Source organism: Babylonia areolata, chromosome 11 (genome assembly GCF_041734735.1).
Source record: "Babylonia areolata isolate BAREFJ2019XMU chromosome 11, ASM4173473v1, whole genome shotgun sequence".
Lineage (NCBI taxonomy): Eukaryota > Metazoa > Mollusca > Gastropoda > Neogastropoda > Buccinidae > Babylonia > Babylonia areolata.
Window position 1 is genome coordinate 27,280,879 of NC_134886.1, and position 17,093 is coordinate 27,297,971.

Here is a 17,093-nt window from a genome sequence, read left to right on the forward strand (position 1 = left end):
AGGCGACGCTGACTTAGGCAATCCTTTTTTTTCTTGACCTTAGCGTCTGTTTACACACACAGACAAACCCACACCCACCACCACCACCCCAACACAGACATACACGTATGTCCACGTGCCATTCCACGCCTGCTCACACCGTGCTATCAGACAACATCAGAGAGGTTAATACTGATCTAGTTGGCATGCAGTGCAGGGGAGCATGTCTATGTTTCCCCAGGTCTAGGTTCTCCCAGGTCTATATCCCCCTAGGTCTAAGTTTCCCCAGGTCTATGTTCCCCCACTGCTGACTATTGTTGACCACAGTTCAAGAGTGCTCAGACTGCATTATGTTGTCGCATTTGTTGTGCATTATGTCTTTGAAGTTGTTTGACCACTGCATGACCACTACTGACCACTATCAGAGTTCAGCTTGCATCACTTTGTATGCAATATTGGAATGTTTTAGCAGGATTTCACTATACTGTTGGCAATTACTGACCAGTACTTGCCACTGCTGACCACTACTGACCGCTACGTCAAAATCATCAGATTGCGTTGTTTTGTCACATTTGTGCATTATCAAGATGTCCTGGTTTTTTGTTTTTGATTTCGTTAACTGCAAACTGACCACTGCTGACCACTGACCAACACTGACCGTTGACCATTGGTGACCACTGCTGATCACTGACAACCACTACCTAGTGACTACCACTGACCACTACTGACCACAACAGTCCACTGACTACTACTGCCCACTGACCACTGCTGACCGCTATCTACTGCTGCCCACCACTGACCGCTGACTACTGCTGATCACCGCTAACCACTGACCAGTACTGACCACTGCTGGCCACCATATAGTGACCACTAACCATTATTGACTACTGACCACTGATGACAACTATTGACTACTGATGACCACTGACTAATGCTGACCACCACTGACCACTGCTGAGCAACACTGGCCACTGCTGACAGCTGACCACCACTGACCACTAGCACTATTGATCACTGACAACCGCTGAACACTGACCGACCAGAACCAACCACTGACCACTGTATACTGACCACTTATGACTATTGACCTCTGACCACTACTGACCACTGCTGACCGCTTCTGACCGCTTCTGACTACTGACCACTTCTGACAACTGACCACCGCTGCCAAGCACTGACCACTGCTGACCATCACTGACCACTGACTTGTGCTAACCACTGACATCACTGTCCAATAATAACCACCGTTTTCATTAATCTTTTAATGATCAATATTTTTTAAGGCAGTCATCTGGTAAGAAAGTGGAACAGTTAAAGTTAATGTATGCATTATATTCTTCAATTTTATACCGACTTTTTAATTTGTCAAAAAAACAACAACTGATATTTGTGGAAAGCTGTCTTCAATTTTGCATAAATAAAAGTAATACTTTTCAAATAATATTATATAACACAAAACACAGTTGTTATTGTCACATCATATCCAAATAACACAAGTGACTCTGTTAACTTTAAATTTCGTGTGTTAACACATCTCTCTTTTATCAAATTTGTTAAAGCGTTCAAAAAACATTTGCACATAATTATACTTCCAAAAAGCATGATCAATACTGTCTTTGTGTTCTCCACAAAAACTGCAGTTGTTATCATCAGTAATACCAATTTCTTTTAAAATAATTTTTGTACATAAACATGTGTGCATCATTTTCAGCTGATACCATTTCAGTTTTATATCAACAATTTGGTGTGCATGCATAAAACAAAATTTCCAGTTATGATGCATCAAAAGCTTTCAAGTCCCATTTGTTACAACATTTTGGTTTCATGTTATTTTCAATCAACACATCATAATATGGTCTTGAGCCTTTAGAAACAGAAAACAAGTGTCTGAAGCAGAGCGAAATATTTGTGTATCTGTTGCTCTCCACAGTAATATCATACTTTTTGACTAATTCATTTATTATCGATTTATATCCAGCATAATTAAGGAAATCAATGTGCAAATCCTATTTTTCTTTGAAGCTTACATATGAAAGAACTTTACCATCATCATCAAAAAATTTGCAAGAAAATACACATCATGATTACTGAGCAGTCTGGATATAATGCACTTTTTACCAATTACCACACGATTATTGTAACACAATGGCTCAGCGAGCAGTTCCGCTGAGTTTTTAGGTTCACATTTATAAAAGAAAATCTTATAACTTTCAAGGACATTTGTCCAGAACTGGTTATATTTGGCAAATTTTAAAATAAACTCTGGACTATATTTATCAATAGCTGGCCATTGGGGGAAGTTACACAGCAGAAGGTGCTTCCACTTGTGATTTGATTTTTCAGCTTTACGAATCCAGGAAAGTTTTAAAGGTAAGACAAACAATGTGACATCAGTAAGACCAATACCACCATTTGTTTTACACTTTTATGAGCAGTTTTACGGCTAATCTTATCTGGTAAACTGTTCCAAACAAAGTTATAACAAATGTGTTGACACGTATTAAAAAATGTATCTGGTGGGTTTGGCAAAAGCAGCCACAGATGAGTCAGTTTAGAAAGAATAATATATTTTTTAACAGCTACTCTGCCTAGAGTCGTTAACTGGCGTTTTACCCATATCTTATACAAATATTCTAATTGTGCTAATCTCTCTGAATAATTTATATAATTTCCACATTCTTTTAAATCATAAGTGAAAACAGCTCGTCAGCTTAACTGAAAGGGAAACCTATCCCAGCTAAGCATCGCCACTGCGCATCAGTGACATTAGAATACGAGCAGGATGACTTGTCAACTTCTGGCAAACATCCCACAGGGGGAAAAACACGCACTCGTCCTCTCCCCTCCCCTCCCCTCCCCCTCGGGCCCAGCTAATTAATAATAAACCCAGGTGCCTGCCCCCTCAGCTTCTGATGAGCTTCCTAGTTTGGATCACCACACCGAGAGTTTACGAGGGAGCAAACATGACAGCTTTTCAATCATAAAATCCCGTCGGCGTCACGAAGACTACCACATCACCTCCCGCCTCCCCCCACCCCCACACCCACCCCACCCTCTCCTCCACCACCCACATCCCCCCCCCCCCTTCCTGTTGCAGCACGTGACCAGCTGAACCTTTTCCTTTCTTTTCCTTTCCTTTTCTCGTGCGTTGCCACCGGATGTACGTCATTTTGAAAAGTGACTAGAGGAAAGGGAGTGGTTAGTGAGTTATTGAAATTTTGTTGACGTCGGTGTGGTCGTTAACAGTACTTAGCGAAAAGAAGAGAAGGAAGGAAGGAAGGGGGGGGGAAGCGAGTCTTCTTCTTCGCTCTTATAGTCCATTTTTTTCTCAGCAGCGAAGAACTTGACTTGTCGACTGGAAGCACTCCCTTTCGGATTTTACTTCCCTTTCTCTCAGGGTAGGACTGAGCGAACTCTGTCGTTTGCTCTTCAGTTTGTTTAGGGACTTTATCCTGATCTGTGAAATTTAACAAAGTTTGTTTACAGGTCTGTTATTTTAACCGTGTGTTCCTGAAACGACGCAAAATGATGTTTCAAATGTTGGTTTCTGCTGGTGAGTAACATTGGGTTTTTGTTGTTGTTTTTGTTTGTTGTTGTTGTTGTTGTTGTTTTTTGGGGGGGGGAGTGAGGGGGGAGCGGAGGGGGACGGGGTTTGGATTTTTTTGTGTGTGTTTGTTGTTGTTTTTTTGTTTGTTTTGTTTTGTTTTTGTTTGTATATGTTTTTGTTGTTGTTGATGTTATTATCATTATTATGATCATTATTGTTCTTGTTATCATTATCATTATTGTTGTTGTTGTTATCGTCGTTGTCATCATTACTTATTTCGTCGGTGGAGACTGAAAGAAAAGTCACGAAGAAAGAAAAAAATGGAAGAAAGCAGCAAAGGAATAAAATAAAGGCAGAGAGAAACAGAAGGAAGAAAAAAAAACCCACAGAAACAAACAACGCCAACAGCGCAACAGCTACACTCACCTCAACCAACACCAACAATAACAACATCAGCAAAACAGCGACAAGGAAGAAGAAAAAGAAGACTGATTGATTGATTTATTGAATCGTTGATGGGTAAAGAATTACAATTCTGCCCATTTAACGACACAAAACATAAAAGTATAGAAATAAAATGATATAAGATAAAGTAGTAAGAACGACGAATAAGAATAGTAACTGGAATAGTCCATTAGGAATAACTAAGCAATGAAAAGAACAATGGTTACATTAACACCTACGTGAAGAAGAAGACGAAGAAGAAGAGGAAGAGGAGGGGGAGGAAATAAGAAGTAGTAGTAGAAGTAGTAGTAGTAGTAGAAGTAGCAGTAGAAGTAGTAGTAGTAGTAGTAGCAGACCTACAACATCAACAATGATAAGCTAACAAGCAATATAAAGTGATTGAAAATTTATTTCCTACAAACACCTTAACTCTATTCTCTTTTTTTTTCCTACTTTCTTTTAGTTTTTTTATTTTATTTTATGTTTTCTGTTCTTTTATATTTGTGACGTATCTTTAACTCTTTCCATACGAACGGGGAAAGAGACGACGTTAACAGCGTTTCACCCCAATTACCATCATCAAAATATTGCAAGCAGAAGGCTCTTATACTGAAGACGTGAATGGTGACAAAGAATACCACAATTCTGACGACGGAAGCTAAAGGTTGGGTCATTCAGACACCCACTGGACATCCGAGGGGTCTGTGTAGAGGAGAAGAGAGGACTGGCCGTACTGAGTGAGTTAAGGTTTATAAGGTAACATGCTGAAATTGCATATGTTCATTGGCCACACCTTTGTTTTGTTTCGTTCCATTTTTGCACAGTTTGTGTCATTTTGTTTTTATTTGATTTGGTTTTAGATTGACAAGGTCGCATTTACTGTATTTCATCGTTGACTGTCATCGTCATCATCATAAACCTATTGGTATTTGTTACAGCCGCTGCAGTTAGTGGTGATGGCGGCGGCGGTGGTGGTGGTGGTGGAATTCAAGAAATCACAAACTGAAAAAAAAATTTATATTCAATACGGTTCAACATTCTTAGATTGTACAGATCAACATGATTATGTCATAAGACAAGCGCACTGCAATAGACATTAATATGTTAGTTCATTTCAATTCAAATCATTTTTTTTAATTAAAAAAAATAAACTTCTTTTTTTTTTTTTTTTTTTTTTTTTTGCGTCAAGCAATTAAAACAGAAAATAATCCATCGACTCATTCAAATTCTCGTCAACAATTTTTTTTTTAATGTCAAAACGAAATGAAAACAAACGAATTAGTGAACAGTTCACACTTTCCCAATCACCACTGTTGATGTTTTTGTTGTTGTTGTTTTTTAAGCACATTATTATTATTATTATTGTTACCATCATCATCATCATTATCATTATACTTATCATCATTATTGTTGAGCACATTATTGTCATTATTATCTTTTTCTTCTTTTCTTCTTCGTTCGTGGGCTGTAAACCATGTGTACACGAGTGGGTTTTTACATGTATGGCCGTTTAGGCAGCCATACTCCGTTTTGGGGGGTATTATTATTATTGTTGTTGTTGTTGTTAGTAGTAGTAGTAATAGTATCGTTATTATCATTATCATTATTATTTAAGAAGAAACAGGAATTGCAGATCCAAGATGATGATGATGATTATTTGTTAAAGATGAGAGAGAGGGAGGGGGGCTGGAAGAGATGCAGCTATTAATCGTGTCACCATATTTAAACACTTTTTTTTTTTTTCGCCACATGAGAGCACTTTTGAGAATACAGGCGCTACATAAATTCACATTATTATTATTATTATTATTATCATCATCATCATTTTTGTTGTTGTTGTTGTTGTTAATATTATCATTGTTGCTGGTAGTAGTAATAGTTGTAGTAGTAGTAGCGGTAGTAATGGTGGTGGTGGTGGTGTTATTTAAAAACGAAACTGACATTGTTAATCCAAAATAACGACTAGACCTTTTTTTTTAAATTCTAATGATCAGAGAGAGTGGGGGTAGGGATGGGGGGAGATGTAGGATTACCTACTAATTGTCACACAATTATTAAGCACTTTGTAAAAAAATTAATAAATAAATGAATAAATAAATCACCAAATGAGACCTTCTTCAAAGCTCATCCTTTTTTTTTTTTTTTTTTTTTTGTTTCATCTACGTGGTTTTTCTGCCACCGTCCCCTGTAATACGACTTCAGTTTCGTGTGAGAGAGAGTGTTTCTCGGCCTTTGTATTCATTCCTCCTTCACGATTTGTGTCTGCTTGGGGTGAATTCACATTTTGCATGTTAACAGTCCCTGCCACCTCCCAGCCCCCACCCCTCTCTCTCTCTCTCTCTCTCTCTCTCTCCTGTTGTGGCGTAGCTTATATGAATCAGTGCGCACACTTAGGACACCTTCTTGAAATTACTGAATCTGAAAACTGAAAACTGAAACTGCTGTGTTAGGTGGGACTCTCAAGGCGCGTTGGGGTTTGTATGCGGAGGTTCAGGCATCTAGTCTTTTTTTCCCCCTTTTCTTTCTTTCTGAGCAATTGTGGTGTTGCACATATGGATCAGTCCGCACTCTTTGACACATCCTTGCAACTGAGGCTTCCTTGCAACTCAAACACTTTACACTCAAACACTGCACGCTTTGATGATTGGTTTTTTATTACGTGGAAGATGTTTGGTCCAGTCCCCGGCTGTTTGTGGTGAATTGTTCACACGGAACGGTTTTTGGAGGTTTGGGGAGATTTTTTTTTTTTTTTTTTTTTTTTTTTTTAACATGTGGTTGTGATTTTTGTGTAGTTTTTATTTTTGTTATATTTTACTCGTGTAATGTGCCTTGAGCATTACTGTATTTTAGTGAAAGACGCAATATAAATAAACTGTTATTATTATTATTATTATTATTTACCCAGCCCCATCCCCCCCCACCCGCCACCCCCCGTGGATCCCTCCCCCCTCCCACATTCTTCTAACCTTCTACAACCAACTTCGCACGCACTGCATTCACGCACTATTGTACTGTACGGCTGGTTTGACAACACCTCCTTGAAACTGAATCTCCTTTAAAAATCTTTCAAGCAGTTTACCACAACCACCCACGCACCCACCGTCCAATTCTTCTAATCTTCTTTTAACCAACACCACTACATGTGGAGTGATGGCCTAGAGATAACGCGTCCGCTTAGGAAGCGAGAGAATCTGAGCTCGCCGGTTCGAATCACGGCTCTGCCGCCGGTATTTTCTCCCCCTCCACTAGACCTTGAGTGGTGGTCTGGACGCTAGTCATTCGGATGAGACGATAAACCGAGGTCCCGTGTGCAGCACGCTTAACGCACGTAAACGAACCCACGGCAACAAAAGGGTTGTTCCTGGCAAAATTCTGTAGAAAAATCCACTTCCACAGATTCTCTCGCTTCCTAGGCCATCACTCCACTTTTATTCAAAGCACTTCACCGCCACCCATTCGGATTAGCACCCTTCTGCATTTGTTGAACAGTGCTTCGACACTTCCTTGAAGCTTCCTTGAAACTTGTAATTAAAGCACTTTACCACCACCACCACCGCCACCCATTCAGCTTGGTACCCTACTGCATTCATTTTTTCACTGCTTTGACACCGCTTTGTGAAGTTGAAACTTCCTTGAAACTTTTAATTAATCCAGAACACTTTACCACCACCACCGGTGACCACTGCCGCCACCACCACCACCACCACCACCTATTCGAATAGCATGGAACCCCTTACCGCTGAAGTATCATTGTGATTCTTCTCACAGTGCTGGCGCTGCTGTGCACACAGCTGCACGTGACACACGGACAGCAGCAGCCGCCGCCGCAGCAGCCGGGACAGCTGGGGCCGTGCAGCAGGGGTCTGGAGCAAGAGCTGCCCGTGCAATGTCTGCAGTCCAACGGCATCGACTACAACGGCACCCTCTTCATCATCTCCGGCAACCGGACGGGGGCTCTGCCCGCCGGCATGACCTACAGCAGCTTCTTGGACCTCATGTGCAGGTGAGGCAGGAAGGGAGGGAGGGAATGATGATGGTGATGATGATGATGATGTTGATGATGAGGATGAGGATGATGATGGTCGCCGGCATGACCTACGGCGGCTTCAGGGACCTCATGTGCAGGTGAGGCAGGAAGGGAGGGAGGGGATGATGATGGTGATGATGGTGATGATGATGATGGTGTTGATGTTGATGGTGTTGATGGTGATGGTGTTGATGATGATGGTGTTGATGAGGAGGAGGAGGAGGAGGAAGATGTTGATGATGAGGATGATGGTCGCCGGCATGAACTAAAGAGACCTCATGTGCACGTGAGGCAGGAAGGGAGGGAGGGGGTGATGGTGATGATGAGGATGTTATTGATGATGATGATGACGGCGATGATGATTATGATGATGATGATGATGGTGATGATGATGATGATGGTGGTGATGATGATGTTACTGATGATGATGATGACGGTGATGATGATGATGGTGATGATGATGACGGTGATGATGATGATGATGATGACGGTGATGATAATAATGATGATGATGATGACGATGGTCGCCGGCATGACCTAAAGCGGCTTGAGGGACCTCATGTACAGGTGAGGGAAGGAGGGAGTCTTTCACCTGTGTGGGACCGTGTGATGATGATGACGATGATGATGTTGTTGATGATGATGACGATGATAATGATGATAAGAAGAAGAATGATTCTTCTATTACTACTACTACTACTACTACTACTACTACTACCACTAATGGATAATGATAATAATAATGATGATGATGGTAATTACGACGACGACGCTGTGTGTGTGTATGTGTGTGTGTGTGTGTGTGTGTGTGTGTGTGTGTTCTGTGTGTGTGTGTGTGTGTGTGTTCTGTGTGTGTGTGTGTGTGTGTGTGTGTGTGTGTGTGTGTGTGTGTGTGTGTGTGTGTGTGTGTGTGTGTGTGTGTTAGAATAGAATGAAAAAAAAATAAAATGAAATAACACGAACCTCTGTGTGTGTGTGTGTGTGTGTGCGCGCGCGCGCTCGCGCGTGTGTATGTATATGTGTGTATGCGGTGACGCGCGTGCTGTCTGTCTGTATGCGCGTGCTGCCTGTCTGTCTGTTCTGTCCTCTGTGTGTGTGTGTGTGTGTGTGTGTGTGTGTGTCAGTGTGGGCAAACAGGACCAGGTGGTGCCTTGCATCCTGCAGCTGATGCAGAAGTGGAACAAGACCCAGTGCCAGCAGCAGGACCGCATCACCATGCTGGTCCGTGGCAGGCAGCTGCTGGCCTTCATGGAAGGCTTCTGCGGGGACCGTGAGTACCAAATTCATCATCATCATCATCATCGTCGTCGTCGTCGTCGTTATCCTCGTCATTGTCGTCATCATCATCGTCATTGTCGTCATCTTCGTCACTGTCGTCATCTTCGTCGTCGTCGTCAATGTCGTCGTTGTCATCATCGTCATCGTCGTCGTTATCGTCATCGTCGTCGTCATCTTCGTCATTGTCATCATCGTCGTCATTGTCATCATTACCGTCATCGTCGTCAACATTATCATCATTGTCGTTGTCGTCGTAGTAATAGGCGTTGTCGTCGTCGTTGTCATCATTGTCATTGTCGTCATTGTTGTTATTATTATTATCATTATTATCATTTATCATTATTGTTATTATTATTATCGTCATCGTCATCGTCGTTGTCGTCATTATCATAATCGTCGTCGTCTTCGTCATCACCCTCGTCGTAGTCGTTGTCATCATAATCAGTGTCGTTGTTGTCGTTGTCGTCGTCGTTGTTGAAGTTGTTATCATTGTTGTCTTCGTTATCAGCATCATCATCATCATCGTCGTCGTCCTCGTCGTCGTCGTCATCATGCACAGCTCTGATAGATGTCGTATCATCTGAAACGAATTACTGACCATTCACTGCTGTTCAGTGTTGGGTTGAGCATGAGTTGTTCTGTAACGTATTCGTTTGTTGTTGTTGTTTTTGTTTGTTTGTTTTTGTTTGTTTGGGTTTTTTGTTTGTTTGGTTGGTTGGTTTGGTTTTCTTTTGTTTGTTTTTTGTTTTGTTGTTGTTGTTGTTGTTTTATTCTTGGTGTGATGATGGTAGTGTCGTTTTCTCACTTCTTTTTTTTGTGAACGATCATTATCAGTATCATCAAATCATCAGCTTGTGTGCATGAACGTTTGTGGCTGTCCGTTTGTCTGTCTGTCTGTCTGTCTGTCTGTCTGTCTACGCGTAAGTGCGGGAGCACTTACGTAAGTGACTGTGTGACTGCGTGCATGTTTTAAACTTGTGTGTGTGTGTGTGTGTGTGTCTGAGTGAGTGAGCGCGAGTGTGCGCGCCCGTGTGGGTTTCTGTATACGTGCCTCTATGTGTGGTTTATATATATGTGTGTGTGTGTGTGTGTGTGTGTGTGTGTGTGTGTGCGTGCGTGTCTGCGTGTCTGTGTGTATCTGTGTGTGCGTGTGTCCGTGTGTCTGTCTGTGTGTGTGTCTGTGACTGACAGCCTGCGAGCAAGCAGCCATGCAGACGCTGATCCAGTGTTTCGGTGCGGTGGAGGTGGACCCCACGTCCATCCTGAACCAGAACGCCACCATCATCACAGACAAGTTCTCCTTTGTCGGCAACGACAGCGCCTCTGCCACCAAGTTCTGCAAGTCCGTGATGAGTGACCTACCCGGTCCTTATATTTATTAACTGTTTACTGTATACTCATGTGTCATTGTTGTTGTCGTCGTCGTTTTTGTTGTTTGTGTGTGGGGGTGGGGGGTGGGGGGGGGGGTTGTTTGTTTTTTGTTGTTGTTGTTGTTTGATAGGGTTTTTTTTTCGTTTGGTTGGTTGGTTTTGTTTTGTGGGTTTTTTTGTCGTCGTCGATTATCTGAATCTTTATGTGGGTGTGTTTGTAGTGCGTGTGTGTGTCTGTGTCTGTGTCTGTCTGTCTGTCTGTGTGTGTGTGTGTGTGTGTGTGTGTGTGTGTGTGTGTTTAGAAAGTGGTGTTTTTTTTCTCAATTGTGTGTGTGTGGAGGGAGGGAGACTAGGTGTTTGGAGTAGGGGGTGTTTCTCTGTGTGTGTGTGTGTGTGTGTGTGTTGTGTGTGTGTGTGTGTCTGTCTGTCTGTCTGTCTGTCTGTATTAGTGTATGTGCGTCTGTCTGTTTGTTTGTCTGTGTCAGTATGTGTGTGTGTCTGTGTCTGTGTCAGTGTGTTTGTCTGTGTGTCTGTGTCAGTGCGCGCGCGTGTGTGTGTGTGTGTGTGTTTGTGTGTACGTGTGTGCGTGTGTGTGTGTGTGTGTCTAAGAGAGAGAGAGAGCGAGAGAGAGAGAGAGAGAGAGAGAGAGAGAACGATATTCAAAGCCTGGACGTAGCCAAGACCCAAGAGATAGTCAAAACAAAGCGGGCACAGACACGAAAGCCTTACACTGTGGTGGTGGTGTGTGGTGTGGTGTGGTGTGTCGTGCAGTTCCCGACAGAAGCTGTTCACCTGCCTGAGTCCTCTGGCCACCCAATGTCCCAAGATCATGGAACGCCTCTACACTCTGGGCGTGGACCTAGAAGGCATGGAGCGGGCCACCAAGGTCCTCTGTGATGACCTGGACAGTGAGTGGTCACCATGAGATTCTTCTTGTTCTTTTTCTTGTTGTTGTTCTTCTTCTTCTTCTTTTCCTACTGTGATGAACTGGACACTGAGTTGTTGCCATGAGATTCTTCTTCTTCTTCGCCTTGTTGTTGTTCTTCTTCTTCTTCTGTGATGACCTGGACACTGAGTTGTTGCCATGAGATTCTTCTTGTTCTTTTTCTTGTTCTTCTTGTTCTTCTACTATGATGAACTGGACACTGAGTTGTTGCCATGAGATTCTTCTTGTTCTTTTACTTGTTGTTCTTGTTCTTGTTCTTCTTGTTCTTCTACTATGATGAACTGGACACTGAGTTGTTGCCATGAGATTCTTCTTGTTCTTTTTCTTGTTGTTCTTGTTCTTGTTCTTCTTGCTCTTCTTCTGTGATGAACTGGACAGTGAGTTGTTGCCATGAGATCTTCTTCTTCTCCTTCTTCTGTCACGACCTGGACAGTGAGTGGTCGCCATGAAATTCTTCCTCTCCTCCTCCTCCTCCTCTTCTTCTTCTTCTTCTTCTTCTTATGAGCATTTACACCTAATCTTAGAAAGATGATCGCTATGTGTTTACAGTTAGATGTACATATGCGTTTCTGTGTGTGTGTGTGTGTGTGTGTGTGCATGTGCGCACGTGTGTGTGTGTGTGTGTATGTGTGTGTGTGTGTGTGTGTGTGTATGTGTGTGTGTGTGTGTGTGTGTATACGCGCGTGCGTGCGTGTCTGTGTGTGTGTGTGTGTGTGTGTGTGTGTGTGTGTGTGTGTGACAGACTACCTGAAGACCCTGCAGTGTTTCGGAGGCCCATCGTCCCCGGCCCTGAGGCAGTGTGACCAGGAGGTGGGGCTGCTCTTCCAGCAGGTCCAGGAGGAGAGGTTCATCACGGGGAAGACCAAGCCGTCCCAGTACCAAGGGAGACTCTGCCAGTACGTTGTGTGTGTGTGTGGTGGGCCCCCGGGGATAAGGGTTGTGTGTGTGTGCGCGAGCGTGTGTGTGTGTGTGTGTGTGTGTGTGTGTGCGTGTGTGTATTGTTTGCGTTGTTTGTGTGTGTGTGTGTTGTTGTTGTTGTTGTTTTGGTTGTGTGTGTGTTGTTGTTGTTGTTTTGGTTGTGTGTGTGTGTGTGTGTGTGTGTGTGTGTGTGAGGGGGGGTGTGTCCAGTTTCACCGCGTTTGGATAAATCCGTGTGAATTGAACCACATCTGCTACGCGGTTGCCTGACCAGCAGCATAGCCCAACGACTTAGGCCTTGAGTGCATGCATATATTTGTGAACATATCAAATTCGATTTTCTTTCACATAATGTTGCCAAGAGGGCTGCACCTGGCGTTGCCATGGGTTCTTTTTCAGTGCGCTGCCAAGTGCGAGCTGCACACACGACCTCGTCTCGACTAGACGCTCGGTTTGATTTACCATACACTTGGGAGACAGCGTGAGACCGGGGGATTCCCAAAAAACAAACAAAAAAAAAACGCAGACCCTCTCGGACACTGCATTGGCACTAAGATGTCTTAACCATTCTGCCACCTCGGGCCAACACGATATAGCGAGCGCTGTATGATCAGTGGTTTGCCCACTGCAAATGGGATGTCATTTACAGCTTAGTCTTTTGTAAAGGACTATGACACTGAAATTAGGAGGCAAGATTGCACTGGCTCTTAGTGCACGTGCTGCAGCCTTGTGGGCTAGTTGGCCTTTGGGGACCGTCCCAAACACCGACTGTCCTAAAACCCTCTTGGCCGACCGACAGAAGTGTGGCTATAACTTGGGCAACAAGACACTCTCCACAAAATCAAATCATAGCCCAGATAGTCAGGACAGCGGATGCCTCTACCCTCTGCTGTTCTGGTGGTCATTAAGTCGGACACGAGTGACGATCATACAGACCTTCCACTCTGTGTCCAACGGAACATAAGTGTCTTACCACTGTGCCACCTCTGCCCCTATCTCTGTGTCCATCCAACAGAACAGTGTCTTAACCACTTATCCACCTCCCCCCCTCTCTCTGTGTGTCCATCCAACAGAACAGTGTCTTAACCACTTATCCACCTCCCCCCTCTCTCTCTGTGTCCATCCAACAGAACATAAGTGTCTTAACCATTCTGCCACCTCTCCCTCTCTCTCTTGTGTCCATCCAACAGAACAGTGTCTTAACCACTTGGCCACCTCTCCCTCTCTGTGTCCATCCAACAGTACAGTGTCTTAATCACTCTGCCACATCTCCCTCTCTCTCTCTGTGTCCATCCAACAGTACAGTGTCTTAACCAACTCTGCCCCCTCTCCCCCTCTCTCTGTGTCCATCCAACAGAACATAAGTGTCTTAACCACTTGGCTACCTCTCCCCCTTTCTCTGTGTGTCCACCCAACAGAACCAAGCTGAGCAAGGTGGACTGCGAGCTGAAGAAGTTCAGAGACTCCTGTGGGGCGGAGTCCACGGACATGGTGTCAACCTACGAGTGCACGTCCATACCCAAGCCTTGCCGGGAGGGGAGCGAGACCCTGCGCGTGTACGAGTCCATCTGCAAGAAGGTCACCACGCCCGCACCCACCGTCACCGTGCGACCCACCCCTCCCAAAAAGATCGAGAATCCCGACACTGGTCGTGGTGATGACGGTGACTACAACAGCAGGGGCAGTATGGGAGCAGGTGGTGGAGCCATGGCTGTTGTCGGGGAAGCGTTGCGTGTGCTTGTGTGTTCGGCGGTCGTTGTGGTCATGGGGTTGAGGATGTAAGCTTTGATTTGGTTGGGGTTTTTTTTCTTTTTAAAGAAAAAAGATTATTGTTTCTATCTGTCTAAGTCTGTTTCCTGTTGTAGTGATTTTGGGATGGGGTGGGGAATATAGATATGCTGTATGTTTTTTGTTTGTTTGTTTTGTTGTTTGTTTTTTGTTGTTGTTTTTTTTTTTGTATAATTATGAATCATTTATTCGTTCATTCGCTAATTTATCTAGATGTTACGGTCGTTGTGGTCATGGAGTAGAAATTGTTAGCTTTTTTATAGATTTTTTTTTCTATTTATCTTGTTCTATTTCCTGTTGTAGTGATTTTGGGATGGGGTGGGGAATATAGATATGCAGATTGATTAGTTATTTGTGGTTTTTCTTTAATTGTATGATATTGATTCATTCATTCGTTCATTGGTTTTGTTATCCAGTTTTTACGGTCGTTGTGGTCATGAGGTAGAGGATGAAAGCTTTCCTTTCTTTTCTTTTTTTCTTTTTTTTTTTTTTTAAAGAAAAAGAAATTATTTTATTTGTATATTCTTGATATATATTTATCTCGCTCTATTTCCTGTTGTAGTTGTTTTGGGATGGGGTGGGGAATCTATACGTGCTGATTAATTAGTTGCTTGTTTGTTTTTTTAATTGTATATCATTGATTCATTTGTTTTTTCATTTGTGTATTTGTCTAGTTGTCAGTCCGAATATGTATTGAGATAAGAGTGCAGGATTAATGACGTATTGTGTCTCTCGCAATGTCATTGTAAAACAGTACGTTTATCTTTTTATCTACTGTTCATTCGTCCATTTCTTTATCTACCTGTTTCAGATACTAATTTAAGCAAAGGCTCAGATAAGGGCTGTCTCAGTTCTGTTGTAAAATGTTTTGCTTTGACCTTTTTTCTCGGGGTTGTAGGAAACATTTATATCATTCAGGCTACGTTTATCTTTTGGAGTCTCATAAAGGATCTGTTATCCTAGTGCTTATTTGTTGATGCACGAATTGAAATTCCTTTGAAGGATTCATGGGAAAGGTTTAATGTTCTTAAAAAATTGTAAAAAAAGGGGTTTTAAAATTGCCAATGATGATAAGTTTAATCAGCAGTCTAAAAATATAAAGTTTTCGTTTTTATTTTGTTGTGTTGTTTTTTGGTTGTTGTGTTTTTTTTGTTGTTGTTGTTTTTTTGTTTGTTTGTTTTGTTGTTGTTGTTTTTGTTTTGTTTTGTTTTGTTTGTTTTTGGTTGTGTTTTTTTTGTATGTGTGTTTTTTGTGTGTGTGTGTGGGGGGGGGGGTTGTTTGTTTGTTTTTTTGTTTTGTTTTTTGTTTGTTTGTTTGTTTGTTTGTTTGTTTTTTTACTTCATCTACCTTTTTGAAGTTTTCACATTGAATGACATTTTTTCTTTCTTCTTTTTTTTTTTTTTTTTTTTTTTTGTCAGCAATTTTGCAGTGTGATGAGGTCCTAAACATGTTTACTTGTGATGTGGCAGTTGATAACGTGTTGTTGTGTTTTGTTTTTGTTTTTGTTTTTGTTTGTTTTGTTTGTTTTTGCTTTTGATTGTTTGTTTGTTTTACTGCTGGCAATTTGGTGATGTGATGGTTAAGGTGGTGGACGAAGAGGATGGGTTTTTTTCTTTCTCTGACTTTGTGTGCGTGTGTGTGCGTGTGTGTTTCCTCGTCTGTTTTTTAACAGACTGGTGTGTTTGTAAATCATCACTGTGATAGAAATATCTTATCTCATCTTGCTACAAACCAATCTCGTAGTTTTTGTACAAACACCATGTGAATGTTTTTTCATTATTTGATCAGTTTAATATTGTTTTAATTCAAAATTCAGTAGCTGGTGGAGGTTGAAATGGTTTGGGATGCGTTTACAGAATTCCTCTTTTGATTCTGGAAAGCATGTTAATTTTCATTTCTGTCCATATCAATGTGGAAACATGTCAACTAATTATAATTTATAATTTGTTGCAATATTTCCTCTCAGACACGCACGTGGTTGCTGTTAGCTGTGGGTTGTATGTTACAATGTATTGTAATGTGTTTATGAAGACATGGATACTTATATAGCGCCTATCCTCGGTCAGAGACCAAGCCTTAAGCGCTTAACAAACACGGAGTTACTTGCACAACAGGCTGCCTACCTGGGTGGTGGTGGTGTGTCCATCGAGATCGATGATGACCATCGTTGTCATCCAGCTGGGGGATGGGGGGAGGGTGGTGGTGGGGTGGGGCGGGGGAGGATGCTCATGGATCTATCTGTGAATGCGCAGATGGCTGAATAGTCCAATCTGCGCACGAAATGTTCGCTGACAGTTGGGGCAGACAAAGACAGGCATACCAATTTCAGGGAGCTTGTTTGCCCGTGACTTTCTGGCCTGCCTTCTGAACAGCTGCAGCAGTCCTGTTGGCCTCGCACAACTTGGCGCCTTTGTGCACAGCAGCGCGCCATTTGTCACGGTCTACTGCAGATTCCTCCCAGGAGTCAGGGTTGATATCAAACGCTTTCAGAGAGACTTTCAGAGTATCTCTGACGAGATAGAGCTGACTGAGTACACAGAAATATGCTGCTGGTAAAAATAGTCGGAACACATTCCGCGTACAGAACAGAAGTGCATCTGCAAGAAGTGGCCTTGTTTGTTTGTTTGTTATATCTACTTTAAAACAAAAAAAGACAACTGATCCTATATATTTATGGTCATTTCATTGTTGAGTTCAACGTTCTGCCCAATGATGCTAAAATATGCGGATGGGAAGAACTTTGAAAGTTGGTGCAGGGTTATTGTTTTGCTGTGACAAACGCTGAACATTCAATAC

At 42.5% G+C, this 17,093-nt stretch overlaps 1 protein-coding gene across 1 annotated transcript; it reads left to right on the forward strand.

The window, feature by feature from the left end:
* Positions 1 to 3,504: 3,504 nt before the first annotated feature.
* On the forward strand, positions 3,505 to 14,291 carry LOC143287196 (uncharacterized). Its single transcript, XM_076595140.1, has 7 exons — positions 3,505 to 3,532; positions 7,739 to 7,973; positions 9,122 to 9,267; positions 10,467 to 10,617; positions 11,417 to 11,553; positions 12,364 to 12,487; positions 13,928 to 14,291. Exons 1-7 carry the CDS (start codon positions 3,505 to 3,507, stop codon positions 14,289 to 14,291), a joined length of 1,185 nt encoding a protein of 394 aa, XP_076451255.1.
* The last annotated feature ends 2,802 nt before the right edge of the window (positions 14,292 to 17,093 follow it).

Excerpts from the sequence above, each read along its gene's own strand:
- LOC143287196 (XM_076595140.1), top strand. The coding sequence starts at position 3,505 with ATGATGTTTCAAATGTTGGTTTCTGCTG. Across the intron at positions 3,533-7,738 it reads TCAAATGTTGGTTTCTGCTG|TGCTGGCGCTGCTGTGCACA; the intron begins GTGAGTAACATT and ends TTCTTCTCACAG. Across the intron at positions 9,268-10,466 it reads GGAAGGCTTCTGCGGGGACC|CCTGCGAGCAAGCAGCCATG; the intron begins GTGAGTACCAAA and ends TGTGACTGACAG.